At 34.7% G+C, this 14904-nt stretch overlaps 1 protein-coding gene and 1 pseudogene across 1 annotated transcript; one reads left to right on the forward strand and one right to left on the reverse strand.

Moving 5' to 3' along the window:
- Nucleotides 1–4786: 4786 nt before the first annotated feature.
- On the forward strand, nucleotides 4787–7290 carry LOC120114701 (annotated as a pseudogene).
- A 143-nt stretch (nucleotides 7291–7433) lies between these two features.
- On the reverse strand, nucleotides 7434–8424 carry LOC120114702 (lon protease 2-like). The gene has a single exon (XM_039135523.1). It carries the CDS (start codon nucleotides 8326–8328, stop codon nucleotides 7483–7485), a length of 846 nt encoding a protein of 281 aa, XP_038991454.1. The 5' UTR covers nucleotides 8329–8424; the 3' UTR covers nucleotides 7434–7482.
- Nucleotides 8425–14904: the final 6480 nt, after the last annotated feature.

The following is a 14904-nucleotide window of genomic DNA, read 5'->3' on the forward strand; positions in this document are numbered from 1 at the left end:
TTGTGGCAATTGATTACTTTACCAAGTGATTGGAAGCTGCATCATATGCTAGTGTCACTCAGTCCACTATTTGTAAATTCTTGAAAAATGAGATCATATGTCGGTGTGGTTTACAAAAAGGATCATTACCGATAATACAACTAATTTAAAAAACAGGATAATGGTTGATGCATGTGAATGATTCAACATAAAGTGTTACAACTCTACTTCTTATCGACCAAAGATTAATGGAGCAGTAGAGGCAGCAAACAAAAATATCAAGAAGATAGTGGAGAAAATGACTGAGACATACAAAGACTGGCACGAGAAGTTACCTTTTGCCTTGTTTGCCTACCGAACATTGGTGCGGACTTCGACTGGGCTAACCTCATTCTCATTAGCATATGAGATGGATGTTGTGTTGCCCATTGAGGTAGAAATCTCGTAACTCTGGGTTTTATCAGAAGTTAAGTTGGATGATGCAGAATGGGCACAAACTTGATATTATCAACTAAACTTAATAGAGGAAAATAGGTTGAAATCCATTTACCATGGTCAAATCTACCAGAAATGAATGATTCGAGCATATAATAAGAAGGTGCACCCAAGAGTATTCCATGAAGGAGGTCTAGTGCTAAAAAATATTTGGCCAATCCAAAAAGATTACATAGTAAAATGGATGTCGAATTGGGAAGGGTATTATTTCGTAAAAAAGACCTCTTCTGGATGAGGTCTAATCTTAACTGAAATGGGCGGGCCAGAACTATCCAATCCCGTTAATTCTGATGCAGTCAAAAGATATTTCGCTTAGGGTGAAAACCCGAAAGAGTGCCTTAAGTAAAAAAAAAAGGTGGGTCCAAGATTAAAAGTCGGAAAAGGGCGTCTTGAAACCAATAGAGGATCCAAGTTAAAAACCTTAAAAGGCGGCTTGGATAATGATCCGAGATTCATGCACGAGGAGGTCCGGGATTAACGCAATGGCATCCAAGTCTTCGGAGACTTAATAATTTGGGAAGAACTTTGTGTTATTCCAAACGTTGTCATAATCTTTGAATTCCCCTTGACAAATGCTACACACAAAGTGATCTAACAGCGTGCCAGTTCAAAGGTGTCCACATTATCGAGGTATAGGGCATCTATTTGTATTTTTAAATATCTTCATTTTTCGTAATGCTTACCATGTATTTTATTTCTCCACATAAATAAATATGGCTATTTCTCCGAGAAAAGTAAATTCCTTAGCATCTAGTATTGAATTTAAATAAAAACAATTTATTCACTTTGAAAAAGATCACTGCTTATTACTGCACAAAGATTTCCTGAAAAGTACATGTATTTGGAAGCAGATAGTGGTTCTTGAACAATACTCGAAAGAATGGCATGGGTGTTAGTTCACAACCTACCAAGAAAAATAAAAAAAAATTGACTAAAGATCAGGAGACATCAAAGATCAAAATGAACACAAGAAGATTAACTTATTTTTTAAACAAAAATCCCAAAAAAAAAAATCAAGACTCGTTGAGAATCAGGGAATCCGGAACCGAGATTCAGGAAATCAAAATTTGCAAGAATAAAGAAACTTCAAGAAAATCAAGACTGACAGAAAGAGATTGAGATTTCTCTCTAAAATCCTAAAATAACATATTTTGCATATGCATTTTAGGCATACATAAGAACATTACATCCATAACATCACACACATGCATAATTTTGTAGTTTTTGTCAGAATCAATTTCAACTTTGCAATGAAGGATATTGAACTCGAGATTAAAACAATACAGCTTATCCAGCCTGGATTTCAACTTCATAGCGAAGGATATCCGACTCAAAAGAACACTCAATTTGGATTCAACTTCAAGATGAAGGAATCATCCACGATTTCAACCTCACAATGAGGGATATCGTGCCCAAGACATTCGAGATCGACTCAACTTCATAGCGGATGAGTCATCTACAACATAGTTCAACTCAACGACGAAGAACTATTACCGCCTAACCCAGCCATTGAGCAAGATTTCAACTTCACATCGAAGGATATCGTGTTCGAAACATCCCTGATTCAACCTCATGACGAAGAGGTCGATCACGATTTCAACTTCATGACAAATGATATCGTGCTTAAAGACATCTCAAGATCGACTCAACTTCACGACGAATAAGTCATCCGTAATTCAACTTAACAACAGAGAGCCACTTTTCTATTAAGTCGGATTTCAACTCCACGATGGAAGATATTCAATAAAATAATTAACATACATTGAGTCATATTTCAATTACAGTAAAAGATATAAGAGTCACAAGAGCAAATTTGCTTTTGGAATCTCTTCTTGCCGAACGAAAATTTGTGTCATTTTATCTCTACCCTATTCTCGTTGTACGATAATGGACAAAGAGAGGCAACTATAGACACTTATTTTCATTCAGGTTCTTTTATATAATACACACTATATTTTATATATTATTTTATATTGTATATTATAGTATGCATATAGTATATGATATTTATTATTATATTATATATATTATATATTATAGTATATATATTTAGTATTATATATAGTTATATTTTACATATATTAGTATTATATTATTAATATATTATATTGTTATTTATTATATTATTTTCATTTATTTATTTAATTGTTTTTAGGTCCAATATAAAGTCCAGAAGTTCAAATTCAATAGTTGGAGCTCAACCGGGTAAACAGACCTGACCCAGCATGCCAACTCGACGAGCCCAACAGTTCGAAGCCTAAAGCCAACAAGCTAGGGTTTTGTGATTAGTAGGGGGCGCCACATCAACAAGAGTCGTTGGATTTGGCTCTTTGATCTAACGACCAAGATGCATCAGATTAACATTCCAACAGCGCGTGAAGGCCACGCTCCAAACAAGTCACCCATTGGCTGAGATTTTCGGCACCAGAAACCGGGAAAATCGCGAAAAAATCAAAGCGTGTTATGGAACAAACAAAAGTTATGTCGAACGGGACTATATCATCCCAAAGAAATCGACAACAATAACCACTGGCGGGGTTATATAAACCCCGAGAATCATCGAAGTAAAGGACAAAAAAGAAAAATCGGAGAGAACAACAACCACAACAAGAAAAAACAAAGCGGTACCATCGGAACAACAAAAAAACCACTAGAAATACGCAACAAAAAAACCAAAGCAATACACTACATAGAATTGAAATACCCAAAGATATCGAGAAAATATCACAAAAAACAAAAGGCATCAAGGTAGAGCTTCGATTTTGATTCGGAAAGCCATCAGTCACCGTCGAACAAAGGTAAGAATCGAAAATATTTTTAGATCTACATCGGTAGGGGTAATGTTTGGGTGTTTGGAGCTATTTTTTGGGTTCAGGGTAACGAGTAGAGCATTTTGAGTAGTTTTTAGGATTTCGACCACTGGAGGTGGTGGCCGAAGCGACGATTGAGCAGCAGAGAGGGTCACCGGAGAGTGATCGGCTCTAGGCCGGTTGGGGAATGTTGAGAGTATTTTGGGAGAGGGGTTTTTGTTTGGTGATTTGGTATAAAATGATTTTTTTAATTTTTTAAGGGGTATTTATAGGGGCCACCTTGTAATTATAAAATAGTTTAATTATTTTCGCATTCCTTGCGAGTTTGATGTGTAATTCATTTTGGTCACCTATTATAAATTTGCCCTTGAATTTTGAATTGTTTCAATTTAATTCTTGTTGCATTTTTTATATTTTTGCAATTTGACCCCCTAACTTTTGGTTTTTTCCTTGCAGCTTTTAATTAACATCAAATTGACCCTTGATTTTTTTAAATTCTTTTTAGTTTAGTCCTTTTTATTTTTTTATTTTTTTTATTTTTTCTTCTTTTACTTATTTAACATTTTTTTATTCATTTTATTTCATTTTACAGTTTAACATTAATCTGATTTATTTTTTAGGTCAATTCTAAATGTGTCAAAGGTAAGTAATTTGGATCAAACTTTTAAATTTAATTTTAACTTTTAATTTTCGCAATTAAGACAACCGAGAAATTAAATTGGTACCGAAAGGGCAGTACAAGGGTGCTAATCATTCCTTGACTTTAATCGACTCCCGAATTCGATTAATTTCTGGTAAAACAAAGATCAGACAAATGGTAAGTTAAGGTGTCCGGTCAATCTTATTTTAAATGGCTGGTGAAGGCTCTAATACATCAAAATTAAGTCGAAACCTAATTCCGGACCTATCCAAAGGACAAATGATTTATTAATTATAAAAAGTCTAAAATGACTTGATAGTAACGTAAGTAATAAAATTTATTTTAACCTGGGTGTAGTGAAATATTAGCCCTATAAGAGCTAACTTTTCATAATAAGATTATGGTGTTATGAAAAGGACTTTTAGGGTTCCAGCTAGCCACTTGCTTGGTAGCCTAGTAAAAACCCACTGCTTTAAAACGCCTTTCCACGAGAAGATACAAACTTGAACAAGTGCATCAACATTCAGATGCACCCGAAACGAAGTCTTAGAAGAACAGAATGGAAGTCGAATCAATTAATTGCCTTAAAATGTACTAATACCTTGTACAGCAAACTGAAAAAGTTCCTGTACAATGTTCCAACAAATTGACAGCGTGTCCATAGCAAAATGCTATATATAAGGTATAATTCACTGTTAAGTAACCAATTAGACTGGAAAATTTGATACTTGGTTCTTCTGTGTTTCAATTAAGATATTCCTGTAGTAGCATAGTAAATCATCTATTAGCCAAATATTGCGGAGATGGACGAAAGCCTTGCCTTTTGTAAAGAAACCGACAAACATTAGCCCAAAGCATCCAAAATTATCCTTCTAATCTGATCTCCAACAGGACAAGAATATTGAGGAGGTTTGGTCGTTTCGGACAATTACCTACCCATGGTAAAAAAATCCACGTGTGTTCACTTCCTCTTTGGTTGGATACCCACGGTTTTAGGGAACTTGAGTCAGCCGAAACAACATAGACCATTGAGGAAACCCAAATCACCCACCCTCCTTTTTCTTTTAAAAAAAAAAACACCAATGGAAGTCCTTTTCGCTTCCTTTCTGTTATCTTTCCTTCTTTTCTTTGACCTTTCATTCTATGCTTCTCCTTCCCATATCTCCCAGCTCTTTTAATCATGGTGCGATCAACATGGGAAAATTTACTCATCGGAGGAGGAAAAATCTTACAGGCTTAAAGTCTTTGAAGATAACTATGTCTTTGTCGTTCAACACAATGAGATGGCAAATTCTTCTTATTCTTTGGCTCTCAACGCCTTTGCCGATCTCACTCACCACGAGTTCAAGGCCTCCCGATTGGGTCTCTCCGCTTCCGCCACTAAGTTTAGGCGGCCCAACCTTAGAGAGCCTGGTCTTGTTCGAGATATTCCGGCTTCAGTGGATTGGAGGAAGAAAGGCGCCGTGACCCAGGCCAAAGATCAAGGAAGTTGTGGTATGCAAATGTTTGCTATCAGATTATCTTTTTCTGTTTGTGTTTTGTTACTGATTTGATAGATTCTTTGCGACAAGCTCAGTTTTTCACTTTCTTTTTTTGGGTGATTAACAAGAACCGATATAAGCTTCATCTATATTTGCCTAATGATCAGAAAATTGAACAATAATAGAGTGCTGACCACTCCTGTGCCTTTATTGATACCAAAAACCTCCGTGATTATCGTATTTGGGAACTTAGGTATGCAACAATCCCTCTGGTCCCGAATGATTCAAGTTTATTCATGGTTCTTTCTAGAATATTGTAGTTTCAATTTGGAGTTTATTCGTGGTTATTCCATCACCAATACATGGAAATCTTTTGAGTTACAAACTGTAGATTAAACTTGTTTTTATGTAATTTAGATGGAGAAAAATCTAAACATTGATTTTGTCTAGGTGCTTGTTGGTCATTTGCGGCAACTGGAGCCATGGAAGGTGTTAATAAATTTTTTACTGGATCTCTTGTCAGCCTCTCTGAACAAGAATTGGTTGATTGTGACAGAGCTTACAATACCGGCTGTGAGGGTGGCTTGATGGATTATGCATATAAATTTGTCATTGATAACCATGGAATAGACACCGAAGAAGACTACCCATATCAAGGTCGGGAAAAAACTTGCAACAAAGACAAAGTAATGGTTTTTCAATTCCTTAGATCTTGTACTCTTGTCAAAAAGTTTTGAATTTGTTCAACAACTTCGGTTTTGATGTATACATGCTTTTCTTATTTATTGCAGAGGAAACGACGGGTGGTAACGTTTGATGATTATGCCGATGTGCCTATGAACAATGAGAAACAGCTATTGCAATCAGTTGCAACTCAACCTGTGAGTGTGGGTATATGTGGGAGCGAGAGAGCATTTCAATTGTACTCCAAGGTTGGTTTTAAGTTTTAACTTCTAATAGTTGTTTTGGAAAGTAAAGCTTTGTTGATCTGGTATGATTGTGATTAACAAATATTTATAGGACAGGGAATATTCACCGGTCCATGTTCAACTTCCTTGGACCATGCTGTGTTGATTGTAGGTTATGGTTCGGAAAATGGGTTGGATTATCGGATAGTGAAAAACTCATGGGGTTCGAGGTGGGGAATGAATGAATATATTCATATGATACGTAACACTGGCAATTCTGAAGGGGTTTGTGGCATTAACATGTTGGCTTCGTATCCGATAAAGACTAGCCTGAATCCCCCTCCACCTCCTCCAGGACCAACTAAGTGTGATTTCTTCACTTACTGTTCAACTGGGGAAACCTGTTGTTGTACACATCGCCTGATCAGACTGTGCTTTTCGTGGAAGTGTTGTGAGTTGGATTCAGCCGTGTGTTGCAAAGACAATCGTAACTGCTGCCCCCATGATTATCCAATCTGCGACACAAAGAACAATCAGTGTTTCAAGGTTAGTGCGAAATTTTTAACTACTAGACACTTATGGTTCTATATCTCAAATAATCGGAGCATGACAAAACAGAGTTGTAGGATTTTGTAGTGTCAAGTGGTAATTGAATTAATGAACTAAACCATATTTCAATGAATCAATGAACTTCTCTAGTTCGATGATTTTGATTAGGTTTAGCGTTCTATTACTCTGTACTAATGGATGTTCATTCGTGCTTGCAGTTGGAAATGCTACGATAATGCAAGCATCCGAAAAGAATCAATCTTTTAGAAAGTTCAGCAGTTGGTGATCCTTTTGTTGAGACTTGGCTTTTACAGAATATATTCAGAGTTGTATTGTAAAACATTTTTCGTGGGACATTTGCCCATTCATAATGGTGGGAATTTGTAGCGTATTTTTAACCGATTTATGAAAAACGCGAATGGCATCGATAACAGGTGTTAGAACCTATGGATGTAAAATGCAGTTTTCTGTGGGAAAAAGGAAGAATTTTGTTCAAGAGGGTAACCTGAAGAACAACAGCTACTGAAAAAAGAAGAAAAGATTCCATACCCATAATTTACAGTTCATTTACGCATCAAAATATGTATATATTCACTTCAATTTTTTTGATTAAATCCTCATCATGAAGAGGGGAACACATCTTTCACAGCCGAAGCGGCGGACAAGTAATTAAGAGTATTCCTTAAAGTTTCCTTCTCTCTTTTTAACCTGGTCGCAGTATCTTCCAACTCCAGTAAAGCCTGTTGCTCTCTGGGCGCACCTTCGAATGTACTCCCAACAAAAAACGAAAAAGGGGTCGGAAATAGATTCTTCCTCAAATCCAGCGTTTCCTTTTCTTGTTTCCCGTTAAGCCGATTCGATAACCGAATCACGTCTTTCATGCAACTCTCCACTTCGTTGGCCAATCCGTCCAAATCCTCAGAGCCGGAAGGTCGGTCTTCGAGCCAATTGACTTCCCCGACGAGATACGGCTTCGTTCGGACGACGTTGGTGATACGGAACCGTTCCTGTCCTTTACATATGAGGAAGAAGCGGTCGTCGACGAGGCGTTCGTGTTTGACGATCTCGCCGACGCACCCGACGTCTGCGCTACCGGTGACGGAGTCGGAGTAAATGACACCGAAGCGGAGGTCGGTGTGGAGGAGCGTGTGCATCATAATGCGGTAACGGAACTCGAAGATCTGGAGAGGGAGGATGGCGCCGGGGAAGAGAACCAAAGGGAGAGGGAATATGGGGAGCTCTACGACGTCGTCTGATTTTGGAGGCTCGGCGTGGTGATTCTCGGGGAAAGAGGAAGCCGAGCACCGGAGAGAGTTGAGCTTGTGAGGCCTGCGCAATTGAGGGAGAGAAGTTGATTTGGAAAAGGGATTGAAAATGGGGTATGGGTTGGCTGTGTGAGGGTTTATGGAAGGTTGGTGAGCGGGCGAAGAGGAAGAGTGGGAAGGAATTAGCTGAGGAAGAGCCATTGAAGAAAGAGCAGAATCTGTTTGAAGTTTTGCGTAAACGAAATTAAAAATAAAAGAGAATTAAACTGATATTTGAAGGAAAATAGTTGTTGCTAATAGCTATTGTCTTTGGTTTAATTGTAATTTAGATGAACATTTGTTTATTTCATTTGATATTGAAATCTAGAAAAGCTAAAGCTTGGGAAGAAAAATAATGAACCAAGGGGAAGAAAAAATCAAGTGGCTTCTGAGTTATGAATGTGGAGTGAATAAGCCCACGTGGGAGCTAACTTATCTGCATTGGACACTTATGGTGGTGTTTCTTCTTTCATTTGTCGTTTTCAATTCGATTGCAGGAGAAAAATATCTTCATAACTGGGATTAATAATTTCCATCATTTTTATTCTAAACATAATTACAGAATCTTCTTTTACCATTCATTGTTACAAGAATTTTAACTTTTTGTAAGATGGGTCACTAAGTATTAGATAAAACATATATTCTTGATGCAATATTTATATTTTCACGTTTTTCTAAAAGATTCATAACTATGCACACATATTTATGAAGTATATTATTATTATAAAATATGATATAAATTAAATAATTAATTATGTTATAAAATTGTACGATATTAAAAGTTTCATAGTAATAAGGGTGTAAATATTATTAAAGTTATATTTATAATTTTGATGAGGGGTAGAGTTATAAATATGCAATAAATGATTTTTAAATCAGTTATATAAAGGGGTTATGTCCCAAAAAAAAATAAATAATTGTATTTACTCTTATCATGTCACATAATTTATACTTAATTGGAACTTTATATTCTTGAAATATTACAATTAAATAAATATTTAAGGATTTCAACATATCAATTCAAGTATGCTTCCACATTTAGTATTTATTTTATTTTTGATAATTTGACATAATTAAATCCTGATTAATTTCATATTTATTATGATTTAGTTTTAACAAGTGATATCATTGACGGATCACGTTGATTCATTGAGAATAAATTATTTTTTATTGATTTTTTTATTTCAATTTTATATCTTAATTTTACGATTAAATTAAGATCAATATTGAAACATGTGTTTAAATTTTTATGAATCCTTATTTTGGGTTTATTTTTTTCGATGTGATTTGATGTTCCCTATTATTGATAATCTTCTTGCTTTAACTCTTCAATTTTTGGGAATTAATAATAATGGTATAAGGTGACATACATTTAGATTTATTTTTCTAAATTTGAGTTACTCTACAGTTTAATCCTAGATTTTGTTTTTTTTCTTCAATATATAGTAACAGAGTTTTGGGGTTTTAAATCCATTAATTGTTATTTGGGTAACGAAGGATTATATAAGAATTTAGATTTGGTATTAAGTATATGTTATGAAAGAATTCGTGATGATATGTATGTGAATATTCTTGAAATTCACATAATTTTATTTTATTTTCTTAACCTTTGGCACATTAGTTTTTTTTATCAAATCTGATAGTGATTTTTAATTAAAGAGATGATTTACTTTAATTCAATTTTGAATTATAGCAACCTCAAAGTTAGGAAAGTCATGGGTTTTATTTGGAAAAATAAATCATGTTCTTTTGTTTATCTAAACCCTTGACAGTTAGTACTGCATGTTCTATTGAAAACTATGTTTTCTTTTAACGTAAGCAAATGTTTTTCTTTCTCTCGATTTGATTTGATTTGTTTTCATTTTTTAATCGAGTTTTAATATGCATTTGATTTAGTTCCTTCAAAAATATGTGTTTGTTAAATTTAGAATATAAATTAAATGCATATTTATGTTGGATATAGTTACGTTTAAGAAGTTCTTAAGGAATAGTTAAATATTTAAGTTTTTGGATTATAACAACGTCGTTAAGACAACTTTATTAGAAGTTATTTCAAAAATCAAGACGTGATTAAAAAAAAATCAATTTTTTTTACTATTTTGAATTACATAATATATATTTGACATTGAAGATATTCAATTCAGTTTAATTAAAGATTTAACTCATTAGCATGCATTTTGATTTTGATTTTAGGTTAAATGTTTTTTTGTTTTGTCTTTAGTAATTTATGAAGTTATGAATTAAATGCATGTTTAAGGAATTCTTCAAAAACAATCAAAGACTAAAGTTTTCGATTTTGATAGTACTTTTTATGTAAGCTTATTCTGAGTTATTTCAGATATTGTAGTGCAATCAGAAATTTCAGTTTTGACCTTTGATTGTTATAGACATATTAAATTTGAATATTGATATTTATTTTAAGACGACTTAATTAAAGCAATAAGCGTTAAAATGGCTTTAGTTATGAAAAATATTTTAGACAGGTTATGTACATGTAACTTAAGATATGTTACTATTGATCGACCCAAATGAAGATTAATAGTTGACATAATTGCATGTGATAATTATTTGGTTTGATGTGTGACTAATAAATCGACTCAAAAGAAGATTTTTGCTTAACATGTTATTATTATCAGTGTTTGGTTACAGCATCAGATATCACTTAAGTTGAATATTTTGTCTAAAGATGAAATATTAATGGAGTATTTGATATCCTTAGATAAAGTTTAAGTGTATTCAAATTTATTATTATTTTGGTTATCTTTTAATTAAATTAAAAGAGAAATTAAGAGAAATTGATCAGTTGACAATATTTCTATGATTTTATTTACACTGTTAATGCAATATATATATATTCAATTCAATTTTTTCAGTTTTGATTGTTGGTTAATAGATTATATACATTTTGAAACAAATTAGTTCATATTATGGCTATGTCTGATATTTTTGATAGATTAGTTGAAATAAAATGCCGCCGCCAAAGTGACCCCTTTTGTATAGATTGCTTTACTTGAAATATCAAGATGATTATGTGTTTCTCGTGATTCATGTGTTTATTAATTGACCCAAAGGAAAGTTGATATTTGGTCGGATTTCAAGCGATACATGTGGTAATAACATGTGACAATTATAAGGTATTTATTTTATGTGATCATTACATTAGTCCAAAGATTAGTCTTTTGTTCGAAATAGCTTATTATCAATGTTTGATTACTACAACAAGAGTATTGTTTATTGTTGTGATGGGAATTAGCCATAATTTTGAATTTATTTGTTTACTTAAGATGTGAGCTTCAGTTTTATTTATATTTCGTTCTATATTCAATTTATTTATTGCTACCACAATATCTATAACACCTTAATCCAGTCTAACTTGGAGGCCCATGGATTACGATGACACACGGGATCACCAAAATGGTCAACCCAATAATTGATTTTCAAAGGTTTATACACATCAAATCATTTGTCATAACATAAGCAGAAATCATGATTAAGTTTACGAAATATGGGATCCCCTCAAACACATACAAATACAAACATTGAGTTTAAAACAAAATGAAGTTATGACTTGAATAAATACAAGGTCCACATAAATACATGCCCTTAAATTACTCAAGTCATACTATGATAAAAGTTTGGTTTATAATGTATCTGCGTGATAGGCTCTTCGTCGATCCCCTACTGACCTGTACACGAAAACATATTCCGTACGCTGAGCTCACAAGCTCAGTGCCACGAAATAACTATGCAATACTACATACATCCATTTCATGAATATGCCAGTGCGTAAAGCCATGAAAATGTATATGCAACTCAATAAACATGAGATAAGTCTAGTAATGTGGTCGGAGAAATTTTACTTGCATCTCTGAAAACACACTAGCCTATCTTGAGACGGAACAGTCTCGAGGTAAGAGTCAGAATTTTACATGCATCAGAACTTGTCTCCTTCGTCTATCCTACCTACCTTAGAGTTTTCAGGGTGAGGACCAGAATTTTACGTGCATCGAAAGCTCACATCTCGAACCCACAAATACAGGCTCTCAAGTGTTGGGTACGATAATTTTTTTTACATGAATTAGATGTATACCTGATCAGACAATATCCATATATTTCACAAACAGATGGAGGTCGTCATAAAGCTAGAGTAACTCGGGTGTCATGACTATTTTCCGAGCATCATGCAAAGACCAACCTTATGTCACCCTAACGTTCTTGATTTCTAGGTGTGTTTTAAGTTAGCTTAATTGTTTTCACTTGTATCGAGTACTTAAGGATTACCCGATCTTAAAACACAACAGACTCGAACACCTAAATAAAGGAACCAAATTGCCCAAAAATCAACGATGTTATCAATATTGTGCCAATAGCATCGATATTGACCCTTGGGTATCGATACCTAAGATGAGTACCAATACCAAAAATAGCTTCAATGTTTTAAAAAATGTTTCAGTCTCGATACTTCTATGGGGAGATTGATACTCTTCCATTGGTATTGATACTCCCATGAGTATCGATACCAAAATTGGATACTATAATCCTAAATATTCCACCGGTATCAATACCACCCCTTGAGTATCGAGACCAGACCATGAATATCAATACTACTCGAGGGAGTGTCGATACTACCCTCACAAAATACTCTTGTTTTTACACTATGTAAGAACAATATAAATATTGTTCTACCAATACCGATACTGACGACCTAGAGTGTCCTATTTTAGGTATGAAAATGCTTCTAAGTCTCCCCCATTTACTCCCTTAAGACTATCCAAGGTTATTAAAGTCTTATTTAAGGTCTTAGGGGTCAAACAATACCATATTTCATGCTTACAAACATCAAATGCGGAATTTACAAACTCTAGCATGTTTCACGAGCTAAACAACCATATATTTATATTTATATTTATATTTAATGACCTACTTGTGGTATGGTTAAGTTAGAATCATGTTGCCTTGATGTTGAGCTACAGCAAAATGCTTCTATCTCACCCAATAACTAGCTTTTCCTTACCCCTAGCCTTTTAGCTTTCCTTTTTCTCCTTAATTAATCAAAACAATGAAAATGAGTTGTTAACTCATTTTGGAACTTAGAGAAATTCTAGGATGATTTATACAAGTCAAAACTCCCCAAAAGTGAACTGAAATTTATAGGTTTCATAAACCCACTAAAACCTGACTTTGGAGAAACTAAGTCAAACCTTATAAATGGGGGTATGAATGGAAGCTTGGGAGGTGTAGAGTGTAGTTCTTACCTTGCAATTCTCAAAGGAAGTCTGAAACTCTTAAAGTTTCAAACTTTGCTTAGACTTGAGGGTGAAGGAAGAAGATAAAGAAGTGGGAGATGAGACAAAGTTGGTAAGGAGAAAGAGAAGCAAATTCAAATGGTGATATCATCAACAATTAAAGAAATTCAACCTTGATTTGAAAAATGGGTTATTTGTTCATTTGGTCACTCTACATTTGATTCATGATTATAGACATACTTTCTCATGGCTTAATGGGCTCGACCCAAGCCCAAACATAAAAATTCTTGGACCAAGGCTCCCTAGAAATAATGAACTTATCTAAAATCTCTCTCGGGTTAGCCCGAAACTCCAAACCCTAGATTCAGACCATCACAACTCTCTCCTCCTAAGAAAAAAATTCATAATTGAAATTTACTAGAATAAAAGAGGTGAGGATACTAGAGTTGCATATCCTCTTTGATTTCCCAAGTCGCTTCCCCTGTACCATGGTTCCTCCATAAAAATTTCACCAAACGTATCCTCTTGTACCTCAATTCCTTGATGTCTCTGGCTAAGATCTTAAGCGGCTCCTCCTCGTAGGTCATGTCTTGATTTACCTCGATCTGATTTAAGGGTATGATATGGGATGGATCAGACCGATATCTTCGAAGCATGAAAACGTGAAACACATTGTGGATGCATTCAAGCTCTAAAGGCAACACTAATCGATAGGGCACTGTCCCAACCCTTTATAGCACTTCATATGGTCCAGTGAATCGTGGGGTCAACTTACCCTTATGTCCAAATTGAAATACCTATTTTTACAGAGAAACCATAATGAATACCTTGTCTCCCATTGCGAACTTTATATCCTTGCGCTTCAGGTCAACATATAACCTCTATCTATCAGAAGCCTTTTTCAGTCGACTCCGAATCAACTGAACTTTTTCTTTAGTTTTTCGGATCAGGTAGGGTCCTACGATCTTACCCTTACAGAGTTCTATCCAACACAATGAAGTTTTACACTTGTGCCAATACAATGCTTCATAGGAGGCTATCTGAATGCTTGCTTTATAGTTGTTATTATATGCAAACTCTACCAAAGGCAAATGATCTTCCCAACTGCCCTGAAGATCTATCACTGTGCATCTGAGCATATCCTCTAAGATTTGAATAACTCGCTTAGACTGTCCATCTGTCTGAAGAATGAAGGTAGTGCTGAAGTGCAATCTGGTACCTAATACTTCGTATAGTGCCTTCTAGAATTGAGAGGTGAAATGTAGATATGTGTTGGATATGATTAAAATAGGTGCCCCATGCAACCTTACAATCTCGCAGATATACAATCGAGCCAACCTTTCTAGCAAATAATCCATCCGAACCAGAAGAAAATGAGAGAATTTAGTTAGTCGGTCTACTATAACCCAAACTGTATCATGCCTAAATCTTGTTATCGGTAGACCGGTTACAAAGTCCATGGTCACCCGATCCCACTTCCACTACAATAACT

Source organism: Hibiscus syriacus, unplaced genomic scaffold (genome assembly GCF_006381635.1).
Source record: "Hibiscus syriacus cultivar Baekdansim isolate YM2019G1 unplaced genomic scaffold, ASM638163v2 tig00110239_pilon, whole genome shotgun sequence".
In the NCBI taxonomy this organism is placed as follows: Eukaryota; Viridiplantae; Streptophyta; class Magnoliopsida; order Malvales; family Malvaceae; genus Hibiscus; species Hibiscus syriacus.

Coding starts and splice junctions, on each gene's coding strand:
- LOC120114702 (XM_039135523.1), bottom strand. CDS start 8,328: ATGGCTCTTCCTCAGCTAATTCCTTCCCACTCTTCCTCTTCGCCCGCT.